This window comes from Poecilia reticulata, linkage group LG18 (assembly GCF_000633615.1).
Source record: "Poecilia reticulata strain Guanapo linkage group LG18, Guppy_female_1.0+MT, whole genome shotgun sequence".
In the NCBI taxonomy this organism is placed as follows: Eukaryota; Metazoa; Chordata; class Actinopteri; order Cyprinodontiformes; family Poeciliidae; genus Poecilia; species Poecilia reticulata.
Genome location: NC_024348.1, coordinates 10843947 through 10868307, shown reverse-complemented (window position 1 = coordinate 10868307; position 24361 = coordinate 10843947). Strand labels below are relative to the sequence as shown.

The following is a 24361-nucleotide window of genomic DNA, read 5'->3' as shown; positions in this document are numbered from 1 at the left end:
ATTTTCATCATTTCAAAATCTGAAGTGCATATGGAGTCACAGAACTAATTTTTAGCATCTTCTAATGCAGAAATGCTTTTGAGAGTCATGGAGAAGTCGTTCATCGACACCGTCCACATAGAGGACGAGTCACAAAAGATGCCAAACTGAAGAAGAATATAAATGTATAAACAGAAAGTTGAGTGGAAGGAGAACGTGCACTAAAAATTAAGAACTTGTGCAAGTAACAGGAGTAACAACAGCCTTGTGAAGCAAAACCAGTTCAAGATTTTGTGTGAGATTGACTGAAGTTGAATCTCACACAGTTGATTTAAATGAAATATTTCACTCTATGAATATGATTTTAACTTTGAGAGGTGAAGGAATGAAAAAAAAAACGTGTGATATGTTCATGTATTGAGATGCATCTGTGTATATATTTAGACATTCCTACTGCAAATTCCATTTTTAAACAGAAAAGGTGACTGAAAATGTCAGTTTGTGTTTGTAGTGTGTGCAAATATTGTCAATTTGCCATAAAGTTATATTTAAAAACTGAACTATTTGTGTTGAATATGCGTAAAAAGTGCAGATTTGTAATGAAATACTGGAATCAAAGGGTTAATTGACAGCTGGTGTATTTCCTGTTGAATCCCCCCCGCACTCCCAATCTTCTAGGCAATTAGCAACAGGACGATAACACGACCACACACTTTTCCACCACAGAGCTCCAACAATTCATGCTTCAAACATTTTTTTTCCCCCATCTTCTTCTTGTGAATTATCAGCATGTGCTTCTGGTTTGGCTCTGCCTAAGGCCAGAGCAGCTGTGCATCACTCAGCTTATCCAGTGTGACAGCCTGAAATTACAAGTACAACAGCTCAGTGCTGGGAATTTATCATCTGTAAACACACATATCACTGAACAATCAGTGACTGAGCAGCACAACACGGGCTGAGCTGCAGCTGATGCAGCAAAAAGGACAACTACTCCCTGAGCAGAGATCACTGGATTGTGGGCTAATAGCCCGAGTGGCGGGGTGCCAGGTACACACACCTGAGGCTCCTCACCAGCTTGTGTCATCGATGCAGTTCAGCTGTTACACACAGCACCCAGAGGATGATGGGAGCCATTAACTAACAGCTGCTGACAATATCTGCTGAAAAGCGCAAACACAGTAATAGAGTATTCTGTGAATTTATCCACAATAAATTTACTGGTGCTCAGAAAATTATTAATAAAAAAAAAAAAACTACTACAATATTTAATAAGCTCACGTCTCGCTCCTGTTGACAATGCTTTCATGTGGAGCGGTTAGCTGAAATGCTAGGCTAGGCTAATCCTAGCTTGTTCATTTTGTTTTGATAGCACTATTTGGCTTCTTCCAAATTTCTGTGAATTTGGGTGGATAACATTTAGAGGAAAAGTTTTTTCCTTTGACACATGAGCTTAGCGTTTTAACGTTGCGATCATAAATGTAATCGACTGTGAGTTGAGCTGCAGCAGCCAATACAATCCATCATTCACTGTGAATAACGTGCATGAACAATGACGAAGTTTTGGGAGCTGTGCTTCCAAGACATAGATGATGCATCCATGTGTTTACTCTGATACATCAATCATTATCAAAGGTTGATAGCTAAGGCAGAGTTGTTTATTTTAAGAAGTGGAAGCAGCAGAATCAGAAAGCCTTGGACTCTTACATTCACAAAAAAAAAGAAAAAATCAAAAATGTTTCCTTAGGTTTGAAGAAACTTCCCCATTCATCCCCTAAAAGTCTCTGATTAAGCAAAACAACCAAAGAAAAATCATTCACAATTATCACACTTGTTCTTCCAAAGACAGACTAATAACTGGTTTCTGTCCAAGTAGGAGTCTGTGATGCAGCAGCACTGCCTCAGTGCCAGAGCTCTGACCCGTTCACCAGCTCTCTGGCTCTCATCAGAGTCCCAAGTGTAACACAATTTGTAACAGTTCAACTATTTTGGTTCAACCACTCAGCTGAAACAAACCCAGAGACTCGGAGATACACAGATGGCGCGGCTACAGCGCTTAGTTAACCGCTGCATGACAGACACTTTGCCACGTGGATGCTATGAAATTGAAAGCAGACATTTAAGTGACAAAAATAAAGAGCAAACTGCGACATCCATGGATGTGCCCTTAAAGGCGTTTGATGACTGCTTCCTTCTTGCCAACAAGAGGATCCATAGTGACAGCAGCTGGAGGGATCTGATGTTCAAAAGGCACATGCTGCCTGTCAAACGTCATCCACTCCCGTGTTACCATGACCGCCAACTAGCTGAGATGAATGATGTCACAACTCCTGATCACCTCAGATAATATAACACCTTAAGATATCGGATAAAGATTACATTTTATGTAGTCTGTAAAATATTTATTTCCGTTATTAACAACTACTGACTGCTGCTTATTTAAAGTAAAACTAGTGCTACCTGCTGTCTCTAAAGCTGGAGAAATGGAAACGCTCCTACTATTCTCTGAATCTTGGCTTCAGAAGGAGCAGAGTGGACCAGATCTCTGTCCTCTCAGAGAGATTTGCTGTCTGGTTTATGTGCATTTATGTATTTTGTGAATCTGGAAAAGGCTCATTTGTGTCTCTCGAGACATTTTGTGGAGGGAGCTGCATGAGTATCGGTTGACATGGATGCTTTCTGGAGCTGTCTGGTCCCAAAGAAAGAACCAAAGTGGAGCTTGAACTCTTCCAGAGGCCCTACACAGGAGAACGCATGCAAGGAGAATTGATTTATTGAAGAGAAGTCAAGGCACACAACTCATGGCTCTGCTGTGGAAAGAGACGGTGGTGTCAGAGAAAGGATGGTGATTGGCACAGTTTGATCACATGGGACTTTTCCAGCACTTCCCTTCAGTCTTTAGGGGACTACTCCAATAGCGCAGCAGAAGCTGACAATGACAGCTGTCAGCGACAGAGGCAGGAGACGTACTTCAAATACACAGTTCAGAGCACTGAGAGACTTCGCAGTTAAAGCAAGTACCGATCCAAAATCAAGATACACAGACAACAAACAAGCAATGTCAAACCCAGAAAAGCAGATGGCAATAAAGGGATTGTAAGTGAATAGGTGCCGAAGAATCACAGGACGGATCGATATCCAGATACCCTAAAGGCGGTCGAGGTCTCTCGTAGGCAAGGTGAGATTAACTTGGACTTGATTTGTAAGTGGAAAACAAATTGGAGCAAGAAAAGATCACTAAACATCTACAGGTACAAGGTTGTTGATAATCTGGCAGAGAGGTTATGTAGAGTTGTACACAGGTGAGAGAGAGAAACATCTAAGCATGGCCCAGGTGGGCTGGGAAAGGCTAAGAGAGTCTTTACATGAATAATGGTGAGAGGATGTGGAGTGAGAGCACAAACTAAACACAGGCAGAAATGTATCAGGGCACGGATTTAATCTTGACTAAACAAATTAAAGATTCGACTAAAGTAAAACACTTTCATCAGCTTGGATTTGAAGTGGCAACAAAATACAGCTGATCAGCAGAAACAGAAGAGTCAAGCCTGTCTATCAAGCATCACAAAGTTACAAGGGTTTTTATCAGAAGATTAAAACTAAAGGAGTTCATCGAAGGAGTTTTCCACTTTAATTGTGTTTGCAGAGCAAAGTGCTCTTAAAAACAGGTGAGAGGTGAAGGGAACTGACAGGATGTTTGTTCTGAAACCAAACAACTCCTGGTAAAAACCTGTGCCTAATGGCCACCATGTCCCCTGGTGTTCACGAGGAGATGCGGCTCGGAGAGAGTGAGAGATGCTTTCAGCTATACATTATTTACATCTAAACTTCCTCAAACCCTGGAAAGGATAAAACTGAGTTTATTTTATTTATTTCCCAAATCCACAAATAGATTGTTGCAAATTGCTTGTCATCAAACATGCATGACTTGCATCAAACGGCGGTCATACAGTTATCGTTGCCCTGAAAAGCATCGGTATTTATCACCAGAATGAGTTTGAACAGATGTTATCAGTGCCTTGCAAAAATATTCACACCCCTCAAACAGCAACAAGGTATTTAGCCTTTGTTTTTAATCAAAGTCCTGCATGACGAGGGCTCCTGATTAATGTGTTCAGTTCACGTTGCCATTTCATATCTGTTAGTTACCTCCATTTCTATAAAGATTGTGAGTATTTTTGATCAATTACAGTTAAATAAACATAAAAATGCTTAAATCATTTTAACAATTTCACTTTGTATTATTTTCCCTATTTTATGCATTTCACCCAATCACTGTGGTTCTGATTTTACGTCAGTGAAATATGTCAGATTATAATTATGGATTAAACCAAAATAACTCGGTGACCTCCTGCAGTCACAGTTACAGTTAATATTACAGTCATATTTATTCATTCACTGAATGTCAATGCGAGTACAAGAGGTCCCCCGGACGAGAAGGAAATGATGTGTGGTTGGTTGGTAGGAAGAGTCCGATCCAAAAGAACCGAAGCTGCAGAAATGACACGATGGAAAAACTATTTCTCTGAACTTAGGTCCGAACACAGAAACTTTGTAGACTTCACCCTTCAGAAAACATTTTCACTAAACGAAACATCATGGAATAAAATCTTTACAACTGTGTGACTGGCTTATGCTTAAATTGTTCAATATTTTACCAAAATATAAGGTTATAGAGAGAAAACCTGTGGGACCAGACTTACCCAAAAACAACTTAAACACAAAAAAAGAGAACCCAACCTCTGCTTTACATCCGTGCTTTGAATCCACATACAGTCACAGGAAACTTTATCAATTTGTTTGTTCAGAATTGGACCCGCATTTATGTTCAAAATGGTCTTCTTCCTGCCATAGCTGTAGATTTTGGCCCATGTCGGGATGCTAGCATCGCACAATTACTGCAAATCTCCAGAGTAATTACGCCCCCTCCATCTAAAAAAAAAAAAAAAACACATTTGAGAAGACCACACCCTTGTGACATGAACAGAAGGACTTAGTCAGCAACAATATTCAGGTAAGCTGTGATGTTTAAATTATGCTCATTTGGCAGTGAAGGATCCAAAGTGGGCAAAGAAAATAAATCCTCCACGATGCATCTTGTCTTCAGCAAACTGAAGACAAGATGCATGGTTTAATGTTGTTTGTGCCAACTTTTGAGCTTATCACCTGAAAGCTGGAGCTGGACCAGACAATGTCTTCCCAGTCTGTTATTATTCACCTTTAAGTGAGCCAGTGCAAACAACAGCTCCAGTTTCCTCATTTTAGCTGACAGTGGCGGCATCCAGTGTGGTCTTCTGCTGCTCTACGGATATTTTATCTCTTTTTGGATCGCTCTCTGTAAGCCCAAGAGATTGTTGTGCATGGAAATCCCTTTAAATCAGCAGATTCTAGAATAATAATGCCAGGTCGCACCTGGCACCAACAACCAGGCTACATTGAATGCCGTCTTTACCACGTTTCGATCCCTGGAAGCTTTGAGATGCTGCCTTGTTGATCAGCTGATCAGACTTTTTGTATTAACAAGCAACAAAAAGGTGCATTTAATGGGTGCCCAGTGAGTGTACATAGATGATTTATGTATGCATTTTATATTTTTTTCTTATATGCAGCACACATGACATTTAGAACAAGCAAAAATAAATAGAAAACAAGTCGATCCGCAATTCCGTCCCCCTCTCTCCCATCCTGTCGTCTGAAGCGCTCTCTCAAAATGCTCGGAGATTGGAAGGGAAGTGGCTGAACAGATTGTTATGTCACCATTAGGGAGCTGTAATAAAGTCATATCTCTCTTGCATTTTGCATGACTGCAGGGAACTCCACTCTCGCCTGTCTGCTCCGCTCACATCAGCCTCCTTTAAGTGGAGCAGTTCTGGGCTGCAGGTTTTTGCCTCGTTGCTGCCAAAGAGTGTCTGTGCCAGATAGTGTTGCGTGATTACACTCAGCCGTGCACGATGTTGTGGACGGCATTATAGCTGGAGAATAAAATGTCTCAGGCCTCATTAAACACCCACACATTTGGAAATTAGAAACCTGTTGTTCGTCATTTGAAAAGAAGCAGAAAGTCACAGAAAGAAAAAAAAACACCAAAAGCACGTGAGATGCACGTCGACGAGAGTTTAATAGCGAAATACGCACAGATCACGAAAATATTTACTGGGGGGAAAAAAAAGGGACATTCTAGGTTTGTTTGGTAAAATGATTTTCTTAATTGTTTTATGACGGGAAGAAATATAATCTCACTGCTAGTGTGTGTCGCAGAGTTTTGGAAATTACAGTGATCCTGATAACCAGTGACAATCAAGTGCATAAAATGTATCGCGTTTCCTCTGAGCTGTGAAACACCAAAGCTGCTCTGACAGATTTTTCGCCGAGAGCCGATGCAAATGTTTTCTGCTGTACGTGTTAACCCTACTGTAAAAGACTGTCAAGCTGATGCCGTCCACATTCTCAAGCTCTGCTATGCAAACATCAACCAAACTCATTAATATTTACTGACCAATACTAAATGCTGCATTTTATTTGTGAGCAAACTGTTATAAAGGACTGGATGCCAACATTTGTGGCGTAAGTTGTTTACTGCGACCGTGCCCAGTTGGGGTTTTGGTTACACAAATTAAAAATCGTATTATTACTTCAAAACGCGAATACAAAACACTTAATAGGTCCAATCGGTACATAAAAAGAAAATCCATTATTTCAAATGTATTTAAATAAATTTAGAAATGGAGGTAATGGAGGTCTCTCTTGAGTGCCTCTCTCAACCTTTTTAAGAAGGAGTTCAGTTTTAATATGAAATAAAAGCAGCTGGAGGTCAGCTCCAATCCTACAGCTTCTCAAGAAAAGACAATGATTTCATCTTAGGCTCCAAATCCAAGATTTTAATCGACTAATAGCACCTTTAGTGTCTTTCTTGTTACGTAAATGACGATACCAAATGCTTGAAAATATTCACAGCATAAGTCAGTTAAATTGTTTCTGTTATTCAAAGTTCAGGAAAAACGAGCTTAGTGTACATTTAGCTTGAGACGTGGCATTTCAGACTATGACTAAGTTAATAGGCACTTGTGCTCAAACTGATGCCATGCCCTTACTATTAAATATAAAAACAGCGTCATCAGCATATATCTGGATATCTGCAGTGTTCTCTCACGTTCAGTGTGATATTACCTGTGCTCTTAAGATAAACGGTAGCGACATGCAAGTTTCAAAAACTGCTGTCAGAGCCTCCAAAACAAAATCAGAATGCGCTCAGTTCTGATCAATAGGTTAGTAACTTAGCTGTAACTTTGTATTATTAATCCATTTCTTTTCGTTTTGTTTGCAACTGATTTGAATCCTGTGCTCTCAGATATAGACCCAGCTTCAAATCCTTTTCATACGAGTCCCGAAACAGAAAATAAAGTATCTCCTAAAAACTTCTGAATCTTACTCCTAAAACATGATTTTTTTGCCCTTAAGTTATCAACCTTCCATCTGTGCAATATAGATTTTCTTAAGGTTAAGAGTTCATGATTAAAAAAAAATAACCCGATTTTCAAGATCCCATCTCTGTGATCTCAAGAAACTTGTTGAAGGATTTCATTAGCAGCCGTCCTAGGGGGAGAACAGCACTGCAGCCCCGCTCCTTCTTGCGTCTCTCTGGGTTTGATTTGAGCCTAAACGGCCACAGGATACAACTCTGAGGGCATTAGCATTCTCTGCAATCACCCAGCAAAATTTCAGATCACTCTAGTTTAAAGTGACAAGTGCTTAAGCTACAGTACAAGGGGGTAAAAAACAACCGCCGCCTGCTAACTACAAACAGATTATGTAAGGAACAATGCTCCGCTCTCGGGCTTTCATCTGGAGACGTCCGTTTCTTATACTATTTCTCAACACTATACGGTTACACCTTCCAGGTATAACGCCATCGTGCTCTTGAAGCACCTTGACTTTATGGTCAAGTTCAATAAAGTTTACAGAAACTGGGCAACGGTCGGGTAGGGTTTGCAGAAAATTTTTTCTAGCAGAATCTGAAGCGCAGAACCCCAGCATTAAAATCACTGGTTTAAATATCTCAGACTAAAAACCAGTGACGATCCGTTTTGCTCTGGACTGTGTTGTATAGTGTTCGACATCTTATTCAGCTGATATCAGTGGATGTGAAAAATAAACACGAGTGCATTTTCCGTTTTAGCTGCAGGGAGATAAAGCCGCGGCGAAACACGATACAGCACACGAGCCGACTTGCGCCGTGAAAGATCAGTGCTCATAACACATGATACAGATTAACTTCGGAGCAACCCGGGTGCCTGTTAACACCGCTGTTTGATCTCAATGGCACAAATTGATCCAAGGTGAAGAAATTGTTGCCTAATTATGATTGATGATGACAAGAAGAGGAAATGTTTTGTGCCCTTTAAGCTTCGCAGTAGGAGATTTGGGAAGCTGTGAAATTATAGAGGCCACAAATAGAACTTTTTACTAAATAAGACAAAGACAGAGATGAACTCAAGTTGAGTGTTTACTCTCAGGGACTGTGGTCCGAACGTCTTCTGCAACATAATAGTGTCGTAAAGGTCATGCATTGTTGAAATATTTTAAATTGAGGACTAAGATGGGCTTTGTTTATCTTAACTTTGATTTACCAACTTTAGATTGACTCGAGTTGAACTTAAAAACTTATTTGTTGCATTTGCAAGTTCTTGCTTTGACATTTCAAGATGAAATGTTCATATTAATCAGATTTCCAATCTAGATTATACACTCCTCATACTTTCATGGCTGATGGGTTGTCTTCTGCTAACAGAGTTTCTAAACAATGTTCATAGTTAAACTTTCAGAACATGCAATAATGTTCGACTACATACACAGGATCCTCCACGTTTAGTGATACTGTAAGTAAAACGGTAAATTCATCTTTTATTACAGTAGTATTATCCCCTGCAGAAATTTTTTTAAATGATCCAAACTTTTAGAATGTCTATTTAGTGGGGAAAAAAATCCTACTGCAACAATTAATTGTGGTTGTTTGTTGGTTTTACATGTGCTGTTTGCATCACTAAGAAGTCCTAATTCTTAGGGTTGATCACATTTATAATTTGATCAGAGACTCTATGAACGTAATTGCTTACTAATCCATGACTTCCTGTTTCAGTGTGGTATAAATATGACTATTGTAGAGGAGGGGACTTTTAGTAACTTTCCACACAAAGTGTGAGTAGAGAGTAAGAAGATCAGCGGGTTGGATTCTGAAAGAAACATTTTACAAGCGTCTGGTTGAATATTAACACAGAGCGACTATTTCTTACAAAATATTGTGACATGCATATTAAAATCTACAAGAGTTGGAGTTTGTATGTTATATTTCCAGAGCCCATCATACTTTGCGTGAAGGTTGCTTTTGTCTTCTGGTCCAGCATATTACACATAAACAAACAGACTTTTGTAGAGTAAATATGAGTTTACATACCAAGAAGAATATAATGAATATATTGTTCATAGACTGACGATGTGAAGAAATAGACTCATACTAGACATGCAATTCTACTAGAACAGACACGAAAATAACATTTTATTCAATCATGACATAATATTTTACAGGCTTTACTTAGAGCTCATTTGTTGAATATTTACTTATTTTGAAGAGGTAAATTTCTGCTGAAGGCAAAAAATGCCATCAGAGTTTTTAGCAACCATGAGTCAATGACTGGGGCAGCCTACTATATAATCTACTGGGAGACCCCATTTATAATCTACATTCACCATACTCGATGGGAGAGGGCCCACTTTCTCCAGCTCTCATCAGACGTGATATAGACTTGAATCTTTTACGTCATATTCTGCCTCCCATCTGGGCCGCCGTCCCCCAAGCCCCCCCCATAGCTCCACCCCTGGGAATCACGCTAAAATGACAAGTTGGGTTTGTTTGACTGAACGTGGCACGTACTGAGGAGTCATGTTTGAATAATCCCACACACAAAAACAATTACGGCACCTGCGTGTTTGCTGCTTTCTTTGTCACAGCTCCAGCTGTTTTAAATGTTTTAGTTATTTCTCTTAGGGTAGATCTGAGCAAGTTTAACTGATTTATTATTATCCTAATCGGAGTTGTGAAGATCAGTGCAAATTTGTGTTACTTGCAACATTTTGAGGAAATGTTGAGGTATAACTATAACTAAGAGTCATATTTATACCACACTGAAACAGGAAGTCATGGATTAGTAAGCAATTATGTTCATAGTCTCTGATCAAATTAGAGATTTGATCAACCGTAAGAATTAGAACTTCTTAGTGATGAAAACAGCAAATGTAAAACCAAGAAACAACCACAATTAATTGTGGTACTCGCCAGGCTAATAAAGTAACTGAAGGGAGCGCATTGAGAATATGACACCATTCCCATCGACAAAAAATATCGTCTTTGTTTCAAGGACGTCTTTCTACTTGTACGATCTGAATACGCAATACTTCTGGTTCGAGAGTCAAAGACCTCAGTGATTTTACATGGAAATGTAATCTATCTATATTATTACATGCAACATAAACATGAACTGAGCAAAGAAAATCTTTTATTTTTTCTGAGCGGTTGAATCAGTAACATAAATTTCTAACGTATTTACATTTCTACAGAGCTGATTTTATTTTATGTTTTAAGCAAGTAAAACTGACTGTTTCCCCAAGAGATCAAAGCCTTCACCCTCCACCAACAGCCTCAATCGAGCAGGAAGGATTTCCCCCCCCCCCCCCCCGACTCCGTGTCTACAATAACTCCCTAAATAAAGAATCTGCAATCTGCTCTCGTTACACTCAGTGCACCTTTTACTTCCCCGTTAGCCAGGGGGGGATGACCAAATGCATTTCATATGCGAGCTTCGCGCTTCACTGCCTCCTGAGCGCAGGACTGAATCATGTTCCACTTTAGAGACAATAATTTTACATTTTTAATGACTCGCTGCTGGGTTAAGAAAGCGAGGGCGGCTTACAGGGGGAGACGTGATGCTCTGGAAACCCTCTTAGTCCTGGAGAGCAACTGGAGGAGGGGAGCTGAATAATTGTGGAGATGCTTTTGGGAACTACTTATAAAAATGTTGAATAGATAGAAATGGATCCGTAAAGGGATGGGTAGGTTAGCGAATTGTGAATTTTACACAAATATTTTAATTGTTGCACTGCTCCAGTGTGCACTGGCCACTGTGAAATCCAGTTAGAGATTCCTCAATTTCACGGCTGATTACCGCGATGCCAGGATTATCTCTCGTTATTTTAAGGCAAATAATAGAAGATTACGACTTAATGGGATCAGTGAAATCAGCTGGAAGAGACCGGGGGCCCTCCACCACGGCAAAATCAGCAAATCGCAGTTCAAGCCAGGGAGAATTGTGAACCGCTAAGGTGAAATAGTTCACCAGAGCTCCATAACCGAGGGGAGTATTTGACACGCACATTTTGGACGCATTAAGAGTTCATTACAGCTGGTAAAACTTCTGTAACCTCTTAAGCCGAGGTTGCGACCAATTTATGTGAACACCTTTTGGAGAGATTCAAAGTTGCACAGAGCCGCTGTCGGACACTGAGGTTTCTATCTATAAGTTAAGCAGGTTATAGCTCTCAAATCCTGTCCATTTTTTTAAGTAATTAGCTTATGCTCTGTACTGCCATATCCATAAGTGCAGCTCCTTTTGAAGAAACCAGGGCAAGAAAACAAGAGCCCAGGCTTCCCCGGGGTCAGTGCCCACTGCAGCCTGGATTATAGCACCAAAGGAATCCTGGGAAGCGTGTATTGATTTGGCCTGACACTTGCTGCCACATTTAGCTCGGCCGCTGCTGACTCGCAAGGGCTTCAAGCAGTTATCTGCCATATCCTCTACTATCTTTAAAGAGCACTGAAAAATTACCCTCGTGCCACGGGAGATTTTTCATCACATAATTAGCTCAGTGCACCTAACCGCAGAGCTCCTTTGACTATAAATACAGGCTTAAAGTTCATGTGCGCAGGACTACGTGTAATTAACTTGTTAGCATGAGCGTGCTGTGATGGAAACACTGACCTTTCTGAGCTGCATTTGTGTTACAGATTGTGCGGGAGCTTTGTTTGCAAGGTTATTTGATATCTGCTGAGAGCAAGAAGAAATAGATAGTACAAGTGGTTCCAAAGCAAGATTTTTTTTTTACTTTTTTACATTGACTGTAATTCAGGTAATGTGGCTAACAATTTCCATGTACTTCAAGGCAAAAAAAAAAAACAAATATAAAATCTGAGTTTCATTGACTTCCTTTTACCTTAAAATGTCACCTGATATTCTTGGATCAATAATATCCTCTTCTCAACATGAACTATGTTGGTTAAAAGTAATTTTAAGGTATGATATTAAAACATGTGTGCTGTAAAATGCGAACTGAACTTTATATTTGAACACAAAACTGATAAAGAATCAGTGGCACATACACATCAAAACACTGTGACTTAACGTTTAAAGCTGATAGGCATTTATACAAAATGACCCATTGTCCATTACCAGTAACGTTACATGTGAGAGATGTACAAGAGAACCGAACATGGTGAACACAACGTAACCATAGTAACAGAAAGATGACAGGTTTTTTTTTTTGGTTAGCTGATAGTTCAGGTTTCCAGTAAATCTTAAATTTCCTTTATCAAACTTAAGAGCAGTCTACTCTTGGTAAGATACAGACAGATGATATTTTCTCTCCAGAGTCTTGTGTTTTTTTAACAGGAATCATCATCGGACCAAAATGTCTTTAAAGGAATCTCATCCTTTCTAGAAACCCTAAGTAGCTGTTATAGTTTTCCATCTAGTTTGCCGTTTATACTGATTTTATTTTTTAAGGTTTTATTGGCTCTAGTGGCCTTTGTTTGATAGTTAATTGACAGGAAAGTTGGTAACAAGAGATGGGGAAAGACATGCGGTAAAGGTCGCCAGGCCGGGAATCGAACCTGCGACAGCCGCGTCAATGACTAAGGGCTGTGCTTAAGCCCTGTGCCACCACAGCACCCGTTTATACTGATTTACTCACAAGAATGTGTTAAAGCACAAGTCTAAGTCTACAGAAGTGACAGAAATGTCAGAAAATCTGAGGTCACGTCTCTTCTTTGAAGTGTGTGCGTCACTTTCTGTGCTCTCAGGTTCTGTAGAGCGTATTTTATCACATTTAAGGTGTGGGATTCACAGCATTCTGCTCCGTTCAACCTGGGTACTTTACTTCTATTGTGGTGTCATCGTCTTGATTTATTTTACTTTTTTACTTGGTCAAATAATTGTACTCAAATTAATCAGAATCTGTGAGCTAAATGGTGGGACCAAGTACTTCGTCATACCTCTTTTTAGAAAATAGTCACCAAGTACCCAGTGTATTTGCATATAATTGTGTATGTGTGGTAAGTAATAGGGTGTAGCAATTACACTTACAAATGTGTAAGTATTACGTTTGTTTTTCTCATCATCATCAACAACAAGCAATGTTATTTTGAGTCATTGCTTTGATATTTGAGTTGCAATTTTGTAAATACTGCAGTACTTTGCATACATGCTGTATAGAAGCTGTGGTGCTGATACCTGAAACTTATTTGGCAAGATAAAGATAAGCGTCCTGGGTTCAAGGTGATCACACTTTAGAGCAGTGTTTCTCAACCTTTTTTGGGCCAGCSCCCCCCTAGCCTTTATCCAGGTCCCTCACCGCCCCCCACCAAAGAATTTGTAGGCTACTTTGCACTGACAATTATTTTATCATTAATGTTACTATCATTATTGTAGATGTTTTTGAATTGACGCACCAATTATGTTTTCCCGTACACTTCAGCGCGCCTTACGATCCTTCACCTCGCGCACATAACGGGGTAAAAGTAGCGAGTTTTGCCCTAAACGTACCGGCGTCTGGAGGGGGGGTGGGGGGGTTGGGAGGGAACGTATGTTTCTACGCTCCTTCGTGGGGGGGGTGCCGATTTATGTTTTCACATCCACCTGAATAATGTGTAGTTGCGCCCCTGCCCATGGCACTTCAACAATATTTTACCTTTTATCTGGAAATAGTGTCTGTTTATTATTGCCATACAGTCCTGTGTATTAATTATTGCTTGAAATGTCTTGCCATACCAGTTTATTCCTCCGTATTTACTTTAATTTCTTAGTTTATTCTTGCATTTTGTTCTTCATTCATTTCCATTTAGTTTCCTTTAATTAGTATTATCCTCTCTTGGTTTATTGCCATGTCCACTTTAGTTTCTCTCCTGTTGCTACATTTATTTTATCGTTTATTGACCATCAGTAATCTTCACTCATCACCTGCTGCACCGCCTAATCAACACATGATGTGTTTCACATTATGTGTTGATTTTTCACTGTTCAGCGTCGGATTCTCTGTTTTTATGCCATAATTCACAACTAGTTCGTCGCTCCGTTTTATGTCCCGCTTCTCCTGTTTCAGAGTTTTGCGCAATGTGCGYKTCKTTTTTTTTTTTTTTTTTAACTACCTAAGGTGCAGGGCGGTCGGGAAGCATATCAATGGGGAAAAGGCAGGCTGATATAAACCTTTTAAAACAACGGAAACAATTTCGGTATTCTGATTATTGAAATTTAAAAGTGCTGTGTTGTTCTATCACCCCCGTTTCATACCGGACCACTTACAGCACCATTTACGCTCTCTATCGTAGTATCACCCATGGAGGGATTTCTTTATTTAAATGGGTTCATTTTTCAGAGGGATACACAGTGAGGTGATTTTAGTAATTGCATGTTTATAAGAGCAATTTTCTGTTGTCATTCCATGGAAGCGGGCAGCTTTCAAACGGAAATAAAACATTTTTTTATATAAATTGCTGCTTTGACATGATCACAGAACTGCTAAAACATATGTAGCCTACATAAATATCAGACAAAGTGAATCACAGCAGCGTCATCAGCCGGTGTAACGATGAACTGATGCGGAGCGGAGCTGCGCCATGAAGCTACAAACACTGAATAGAAGAAGAGCTTCTTATAGCCAAGCATGATTTAATGTTACACAATACAGTTTTACCAAGTTGCTCAAAGTCTAAACTGGTATTGTTGTGGATTTAAGGTGTAAAGTTTAACTTCGACCAAACGCCCCCCAAAGGCATCCCAGCGCCCCCCTTTTGTAAAAATGTCCGCCAGCGCCCCCTGAACACCCCCTGGGGGGGCGGTACTGCCCACGTTGAGAACTGCTATTTTAGAGTTAAATTAGTAGAAAGACATTGTTTTTCTATGGCATCGTGTGTTTTTACACCTCTGAAATAAAGCTCAGATACACAATAGTGTGATGGGGGTATTAGCTTTTGGTGTCACACTTTAATGCACAGTGTCACAAGCAAATTTAACTTTTATCATGCCCCATGGTGTCACTGCTACTCGGCTGTAATCATCTCATCATCCAGTGTTGTTGTTCTGTGTGTTTCCAGAGTAGATAAAGGGAAATCATCCAAGGTTTCCCCCCCTACGGCGCGCCCTTTGGCCTTTAATGACCGAACGCCATCATATTTTACTTAAGACATTTAAACCGTGCTTTAATTTGGCCCTTTATTCTACAAACTGAAAGGCTAAAATTGTTGTGGGGTTGTCTGTTTTTTTGGGGAGGGGTGGGGGAAGGGCGGGGGAGGTTCTCGTGCAACTGCCAGTTTTGTAATTGTTGGGGTAAATGTGGTAACGTCATAAAGTATCTTCTTCTGTATTTGTGTCAGCTTCAAATGCACTTGTGGGAGCTTGCCAGATGAAATGGGCAAAGACAGCTTCACAACCGCCAGGGGTGTTATTCTAAGATCGGGCTGGAATCAGAAGTTTTGTCGGTTTCAGTTAACCAGGGCGCTGCTAAATGGCTTAAGCCAAGCATCAGTGCACCCAGCAAAGGCTCTGAGATATATTGCTGCATGACAGCTAAAGTAGCTGGGCGCATCACGAACATGTACCCAGCCTTAAGAGCCCTAAGGCTTTCTCTTCTTCATGACTGACTTCTAAAGTGTTTCATCCCTGGGACACGGCAATAATGTGCATTAAGATCAAGAACACTTATTTCAATGGTGCTTTATGTTTTATTCTGCCCGTGAATTTGGCTGTGTCTAGTCTGTGTGTTGCTGAGAACAGCTCACAAGGGGAGGATTTTTTCAGGAGAGATCTGACTCCAAGTATGTTGACACTAGCCGACAATAACCTTTTGCCGCCAGAAAGGAATTTGAAAGAAACATCTATTGATTTTTCTTTTCTAAATAAGCTGGAATTAAACAAACTATTTCGTTTACAAAATTGCAAAAACAAAAGTATGTTCCTCCTTGTTTTGAATGTAGTTCTTTGCTATATACGCCCTGACCAAGATGGTCTTACTTCAGGTCTGTGGCTGATGTCCCAGATGCTGTTCTTGTCCAAAACCTTTCGAAGTTGTGGCTCAAAGGTTGTAGTGTGGCGTCTTCAGATTTCTTCCAATGGGTTTTAGGACATCTTTATCAGGCCTGGATGTTTTCTTCAGAGGAAAAACTATTTTGTTTTCAGCTGAAAACATGAGATTTTTGTCACTTGTAAATCATAACCAGCACTTATTGGAAATTTCTTGCAGCTCTTTACAGCTTCGCTGACCAGTTTCAGTCTTGCAATGCCACTGTTATTCAGTATTATTTTAAATTGTTGCTGCCTCCTGACTGATATCTTTGTACAACAATTTAAAATTTTTTTATCTTTGGACCTTATTTGAAAACTGTGAAAGCGAGCCACACCAGCTGAAACTAACAAATGTTGCACTTTTGGTTCCCAGTCGAACCCATTCTATCCAGACTACCAGGTGTTTTCTTTTGATTGAAAAACAGCTTAATGGCAAGAAGGTTCCTCATAACAGATAACAGTAGTTAAATAGTTTGAAACTCATCTGGTTCGCTATAAAATACACACTCAGTCATATTTCTGTCCAGCAAATGTTTTTCAGCCTAGTCAGGACAGATGAAACCTATGCCGTCCTGCCTCAGATTGTCACTGTAATTTGCTGTTGTAAGGCTAGTAGACCATAGCAGAAATCCATCATAAGAGATGAAACAAGAAGAAAACAGAGACAGGATTCCTCATCTGAGGTCGGATTAAAAAATAAAATAAAAAAAAAAACCTTTGACTGTCATCCACAGAAACCCCAAACAAGATAAAGATAAAATCAAACACCAGAAAGCTTCACACGTCAAAAATCCATTAGCTGGTAAACCTGTGGTCATCCTGTTACCTTTTGAACCAATTGACTTCCACAGATAAATATCTGATGTACTGTATTTATCTCATGTTGTGGTTATATATCCCAGCACTATTACGTGGTATCACCTTAACCCCAGTGGGTTCGCTCCCGTCTCAGCTGACGGGTTCTCTATGAAAACGCTTGGTGGGATTCTGTACACACTTGCGCTCGACTGCTCAGATTATCGTTGCCTCATGAGCAAGTTTGTTCAGGCTCTGTAACAAAGGAAGTGGCTTATTATCACCCTCTGGAGGAGCTGTGCTCTCACGTACCATTATGAAACCGCTTCTGCCTAACGAGCAAACTGAAATGAACTTGACGTTGAGCCGTTTTAGAAATTAAAAGCTCTTTGCAGCTATGGGGGATTTTAAAAGGGCCAAATGAGACTGCTTTACAAGGTTAGTAAAAATATTTTTTTTAAATGACAAAAAAGAAGTTTGCTGAAGGACATAAGAAGCGAGAAAATCTGACTAATTCCTCATGGTTTTTATTAAATCTTTCTAATATGTTATTTTGGATTTAACTGGTACAAAACTTACTATTTTTAACTTTTGTCACTCTAATGTTTTCTACCTTTTACTTGCTTGATTTTATGACTTTTTTAAAATAATTTATTTTGTTTACCGGGCTGCTTAACAGCAACATTTTTTTTACTGAGAAGGTTAAATGGTAAGCGATGAGTTTGGGGAATAGGATTTCCTTAGTAGATCTCAAATTATTGATATTTGGTGATTTTTAATTACTTTCTTCAGTGGCCACCTCTCAATCAATCAAATACAGGAAATGATCTACATTGTAATGAGTATAAACTGCCATGCAAGTCCAACACAAAGCAGGTAAAATACTCTCTGTTTCCTAAGCTGCAGCCAGGGGGCGCTTACTCTCCATTGACTGCAAATGCATAAAATTGAGAGAAAACTGTTTTGGGCGCAATTGGCAGATAAGTTATTTGCTCAAAACAATCACTCTTTCCTTGACGTGGTGCCGAACAGGTAAGGTCAAATTGGCTCATGCTTTTCTTGGAGACCATGCAATGGAACAGCATCTCTCTACTAGAATAATAAGGCTTGGAGCTAACGGAGGAATTTTAAAAAAGTGATTAAATGTGGTTCTAATATCGTACCTAACATATTATCCACTATGAGAAACTCAGTTATCGATCGTTGCCCTCACAACGTCCAGGAATTGACATGATGCCGCCTGTCAATCATTCTAGGGGATTGTCAGAAACTTTACCAATCGCCGGTCGCAAATTGTCCCGAAGTACACGCCCTTGATGAGGAGCCGAACCTGACGCGGTTCATCATCACGAGCTGCAGTGATACAAGGAAATAATAGGAAATCATGAACTAATTTTGTCAGTGGGGAACATACAAGAGTCGTTACCAAGATTATGTAGAGGACGAAATACAATTTATTACATGTCCAACATCCAAACAGTGTCTGGATTAATGCAAGCAATGGATGAAGGGCCTGTAGCCGAACTCATGTCCAGTTGAATATAACTGTGGTAGACCAACTACCACGTGTTCGTCTGCAGAAGGTAACTGGTAAACATCCTTTTTTTATATATATATTTGTCATAATGACACATATTGATAGTCAAATCAAATATCAATAAGTAAAGGTAGTAGTTATGCTTGATTTTATGTGTGTAAGTTCCAATGGTAGCTCTATGGCAGCATGAGAACATGATGCAGTAACTGCTGTACTATCATTTAAGCGCGTTTTTATTATGTACATTTTTTAGCAATTTCTGAAGGCAGATTTTCAGAAACTGGTATTTAAGTCATTACTCACCTGTTTTGTACGTGCAAACTGCTTCAGACAGCGTTCACATCCACTGAGACTATCCCCCTCATCATTCTTCCTCTAGCTGCGAAAGACTTGGGCTTTAACATTGATTTCTTCGTTGTTTCCCGCAAACAACCTTACAGACCTGATGCAGGACACGTTGGACAATTTTCTTGCCTGTCGTCTTTACCTTAGTGTTGGCTGATAAGGCAAAAATTACTCATAAACTGTCTCGGGGAAACTCATTAAGTTCTTCTTCTTCTGTGTGTTTTTGTGTTTTATTGGCGGGTGGCAAAACAACTTAGGGTGTACATACCGCCACCTACCGGACTGGAGCGTGGACGTCAACGATAGAGGGAATTCATCAATACATACATCAGTGATGTGAGTGTATCTATAAATATATATATAAAAATTCCCTTCTCACCCTCCGCGGGTGGTCTGTTTCATCCTCTGAGCTCGGGTCCTCTACCAGAGGCCTGGGAGCTTGAGGGTTCCTCCAGTACCTTGGCTGTGCCTAGAACTGCACATTTCTGGACTGAGATGTCTGATGTTGTTCCTGGGATCTGTTTGAGCCACTGCTCCAGTTTGGGGGTGACTGCCCCGAGGGCCCCGATGACCACAGGCACCACTGTGGTCTTCACCTTCCAGGTCTTTTCCAGTTCCTCCCTGAGGCCCTGGTAYTTCTCCAATTTCTCATGCTCCTTTTTCCTGATGTTGTAATCACTTGGTATTGCTACATCCACCACAACGGCTTTCCTCTGTTCTTTATCCACCACCACAATGACCGGTTGGTTCGCCATTACCATCTTGTCTGTCTGGATCTGGAAGTCCCACAGGATCTTAGCTCGGTCATTCTCCACCACTTTTGGGGGAGTCCTATTGATGTTGTTCATCTCTAAGCATTCAATGATCCAAGTGTGTGTATATATATATATATATATATACATACATACATACATATACACACACACACAAGTCTATGTACACATACAACGCATTAAGTTCCTTTGCCATCATAACACTGCCTGTCGGAAGTTTGCTCTACTTCCGCATGTGGGCAGAGTCTGTTGGCCTCATGTCAATTTGAATGTTCTCAATGAACTCGTGTGGGCATTAACTTGGGCTGTTTTAGAAACGGTGACCAAGAGTCATATTTGCTTGTGGAAAATGCTGAGTGAGATATATTGAATATTATCCCACACCACTGTATGAAGCTACGTTTGCTGAAAGCTATATATTAAAATTAACAAAAATAAAGGCTTTTTAATCTATTTAGTCTTTCACAAAATGAATTGAGTTACTAAAAAAAAATTGCTTTTCAATAATATTTATATTTGTTGAAGGGTATGTACGTTAGAATATGTTAACTGATATTTTTTAAATAACATTCACTGACATTCACGTTTACACTGACTGTGCTGTCTAAAGGAATAATGGCTTAAAACTGTTTCCTCTTTGCAGAAAACACACAGTTATATTTCTGTGTAAGATGAGGGACATAAATGCAGCAGAGGTGACACTGATTTACAGCCACTGGGAAGTCTTTATCGTAATTCCACTAATTGAAATGTAAGTTTGCATAAAGCTGCAGTCATTTGCAAAGAAAGATTGTTGGCGTTATGTGATACAGCGCCAGCACTAATTACTTAATTTCTTGTAAGTGGGAGTCTCCTGTCTGCTAGTGGACTGATCACATTTGTGTGTTCACTGACTAGTTATGTGTCTTGTTAGTCTATTTTTCAGAGATCAAATAATATTCACCAGACTTTATCTTTGTGTGATTTTATGTCAGGTGTTGCATTTCATGTCAAAAATGACATTTTACTGTCAGGATTTTGAACCAAGAATTCATTCATTTCTTTTCTCAGAAACCTTACTTTGTTTCGTACAAACACTAAAAGAACCTAAAATCTAAATGACACACATGACTTTCAGTTCATAATGAATTAGTCATGGAGAGTGCTGCATATAAGACTTTATTGTAATCATTAGTTGATGGTACTTGTTATACTAGAAATATTAGTAATAGTATATTAGAATTATGTCATTACCTTACAGCAAATTCGCGATCTCGTAACAAAATGGGAGAGAAGTTGCAAATTAGTACATTTGTTCTGTGTTGACCAAAGCAAGAGTTTGGAGCAAGTTTGGCCTAAAGAAGACTCTGCTGCCCTCTGGTGGCAGCTGCTTTAACTTTTTATGCTAAAAGCCATGTTACAACCACAAACTATGGTGGACTTTAAAGTCTGTCGTGTTGTGAACCAAAACAAAACAGCAAATATTTGTGATTAAATCAAGTTTTAAATTATGCAAATTACCAAAAGCCATTTTATTTATACGACAAAAGCTTGTGAAGGTGCTTAGAAAAACATTCAGAAAAAACCACGGCCTAATTGTACTTGTACATTTGCATGCATTACACCATTTAAAAAAAAAAAAAAGGCAAGTTCACTGCTTTGTTTTTTTTCTCTTTTTAAAGCTCTAATGGCGTTTCAGCAGCCAGGTGGGGACAGGCCCCCCAAGTGAGGCAAAGTAGCTCCACCACCATGGTTTCTCCGCTCTCTCCTCACGTTGCCGGTTCACGTCGGCCATCATGGTGTACTGGTTGTACTGGTTGTACGGGTCGAATCGGTCGTAGCTGCTCGAGGACAAGACCCTTTCCTCCTCCTCCATGCCGCGGTCTAGAGGAGCTTTCTGCAGCACAAAGTCCACCCGGCCCGCAGACTGCATGCGAGTCGGCAAATGGACTTTCTTTGTAGCGCGGGCGTAGCCGGTCGCCGAGGCGGTGACGATGTGGATGCCCGGGGTGAGAAGCCGCCAGTAGTCTCCATTTTCAGCTGGGCAGGAACAAAAACGGTCGGTATGATTATTTTGAAGCTTAGCTTATACTTACTTTGAAGGGACTACAATAAAGTTTCAGGGCAAAAATATCTCTACAGAGTCAGAGGAGCGATATTGTGCAATTTAATACTGAAGGATTACTTTAAAATGATTAAAAGCATCAATGTCACGTGTTAAAATATGAAGTAAGCTGAACTAAAAGTAAGGTGGAGAATAAAAATAAGTAAATGAGCTGAAAGTAATTCTGAGTTCATTGAAAATAAATGAATAAATAATGTTTATAGCAACACTTTCGCATTGAACTTTCTCACATTTTGTCACATCCCTATCACAAATATCAACATATTCCGTTTTGATCTTCTGGTTTAGACCAACACAAAGTTGTGCGTAATTGTAAAGTGGAAAGAAAGAAATACATGGACTTTTGCACTCAGCCTTCTTTACAACGATGCTCCTAAATGAAATCCGGCGTGGTCAGCTGCTTTCAGAGGTCACAAAGTGGTGACAGAGGTCACCTTTGCAGCATCTGAGGTACAGTGTGACAGAAAAGTAGCACAAAACATGGCGGTGGCAGCATCATGCGGTAGGGATGGGATGGTAAACCAACCATGAATAACGAACTACCAACTGGTGTTGATTTAACACTTAAAATGAAATCCCAATAAATTGTCCAAGTTAATGTTTGAAATGTGACAGAATGTGTGAAGGTTCTTATATGCATATTGTGTTTTATCGTTAACTCATTGCGTATCCTCCAGGTATATTTACCTGTGGTGATGTCGTGCCGTATTCCTCTGACTGATATTCTCGCACCTTTTATTCCTTTTCCCTCTTCATCTTTTACAAACCCTTTGATCCCTCTGTGAGTCTGGTCAGTGAAAACAACAACAAAATTAATGTTTTCCTCCTTTGGTTTTGTTTTTGTCCATTTCTAATGAAAGGATTGCATCTACAAATGTATCTGTGGTCAGCTCAGGTTCGGTAGGTTTACCCAAAGCTATAAAAGAAAAATCTCACCGCCTCAATGAAGGCAATCAAAGCTTCTTGGTTGTCCTGCCAGCTGAGGAACAGTTCTTCTTCAGGAGGGAATTTATCACATCCGAGAGACACGGTCACCTCGAAACAGTTGGAGTGAAGGTAGTTGAAGTCTTGCATACCTGGTCATAGACGAAGCAAACAGCTTTAATCTTATTTCTTATAATATCAAATCACCTTGCAGGATCCTCCTTTCTTGCCCCACAAAGCGATGGATCATGGCTGGTCTTATAGTGACCTCTACAGGGCTCCAGGCGGAATTACAGTTTCACATCACCAGATTGGTTTAGGAATGCTTTTTTTTTTTTTTACTCACCGCCTGAAATGCTGCCCCACTGCGCTCCGTTAATGACTCCTTTCTGGCTGCCGTCGTGGGATGATCCACATTCTCTGGGTGTTGCTGTGTTTGAGTCTGCATAAGTTCTCGCGAGAAGTTTGAAAACCTTTAAATCAGACGCAAATGATGCAAAATTGACCTCAAGCAAACGTAGCTGAGTAAACTATGCTACCCATCTGTCACTGGACTATAAATTTAGCTCTCTACCAGGAAAACCTTGAGAGAGAACCAAAGTTGTTGCCATGCAGACCGAAAGTGTAAATTTGAAAGTAGTTCTTTGCCACAAATATTGGGTTTTAAAATAAAAGGAAAAAACTAATTCCATTCTGATTTTATTTATCTACAGCAATAGACATGGAATACTTTAACAAAGGAAACAAAAATAGTCTGATAGTAGAAAACAATTCTGTAAATGACATTAGATGTCTTATCTAATATATAAAGAGGTCTCATTTGCATTAAGAATTTCTTCTGTTTTTTTATTTTTTATTTTGGGGTCAATTATTTTAAACTGTTATCAATAGCAAGAACAAGATATGGGTCACTGTAGTCTACACACAGGGCCAGATGAGTTTGGATAGCTTTTTTTACTTTAGTAAATGAAATCATCCTTTCAAAACAACCTTTTTGTATTTCTAGGTTATCTTCGTCTGACATGAAAAAGTTTTGTGAAGCATTTAAAATCTGTGATTCACGGTACCCGCCTACCTTATCGTCAGGTGTGGGGGAGAACATGTTCTGCCCACGCGGGTGTTTGGACAGATCGTAGGGGTAGGAGACCATCCGGTCGCCGCTGTGGAAGCTGGCGGAGAGCACAAACGGGACGGAGCGGATCCACTTCATGACCGCATACGTCTCCGGTGCAACCTGACGACCGGCATTTAGAGACTCTCTTTCAGATGTCAGTTCAGTTTATCTTCTCCAAAGTGACAAAAAAGACTTTGCAGCAGTTCTGTCTTTTAGACAACGAAGAGTCATTCTGTACCTTACCAAACCAGTAATTGTCTGGGATGGAGATGTGGTCTGTGCGGAAGCCCTTCTGTCTGCGTCTTCTGTAAACGACGGTCGTCAGGTCAGGAAAGTTCCTGTTCAGGTCGATGTTCTGGGCGTTGTTTCGGCCGACGTTCCCATAGCCATACCTGTCACCCTGTAGATTAA

The 24361-nt window shown here is 40.0% G+C and overlaps 1 protein-coding gene and 2 long non-coding RNA genes across 4 annotated transcripts in view; 1 reads left to right on the top strand and 2 right to left on the bottom strand.

The window, feature by feature from the left end:
• Positions 1-19209, bottom strand: part of LOC108167224 (uncharacterized) — a 65546-nt gene extending 46337 nt beyond the window's left edge. Inside the window, exon 1 of the long non-coding RNA XR_001777593.1 lies at positions 18994-19209. This is a non-coding gene — a long non-coding RNA (uncharacterized LOC108167224). The remainder of the gene's footprint in view (positions 1-18993) is intronic.
• LOC103480442 (uncharacterized) lies at positions 18483-20546 on the top strand. The gene is made up of 3 exons (XR_536092.1): positions 18483-18736; positions 19293-19371; positions 20452-20546. It is a non-coding gene; the product is annotated as an uncharacterized LOC103480442 (long non-coding RNA).
• Positions 20547-20950: 404 nt separating this feature from the next.
• The window catches only part of LOC103480446 (carboxypeptidase Z), a 9252-nt gene continuing 5841 nt past the window's right edge, over positions 20951-24361 (bottom strand). For both annotated transcript variants that reach the window (XM_008435395.2, XM_017310569.1), the window contains exons 6-11: positions 24189-24350; positions 23912-24070; positions 23183-23309; positions 22849-22988; positions 22600-22699; positions 20951-21827 (exon numbers count right to left, since the gene is read on the bottom strand). In XM_008435395.2, the coding sequence (XP_008433617.1) occupies positions 21472-21827; positions 22600-22699; positions 22849-22988; positions 23183-23309; positions 23912-24070; positions 24189-24350 (1044 nt within the window). In that variant the 3' untranslated portion in view covers positions 20951-21471. The remainder of the gene's footprint in view (positions 21828-22599; positions 22700-22848; positions 22989-23182; positions 23310-23911; positions 24071-24188; positions 24351-24361) is intronic.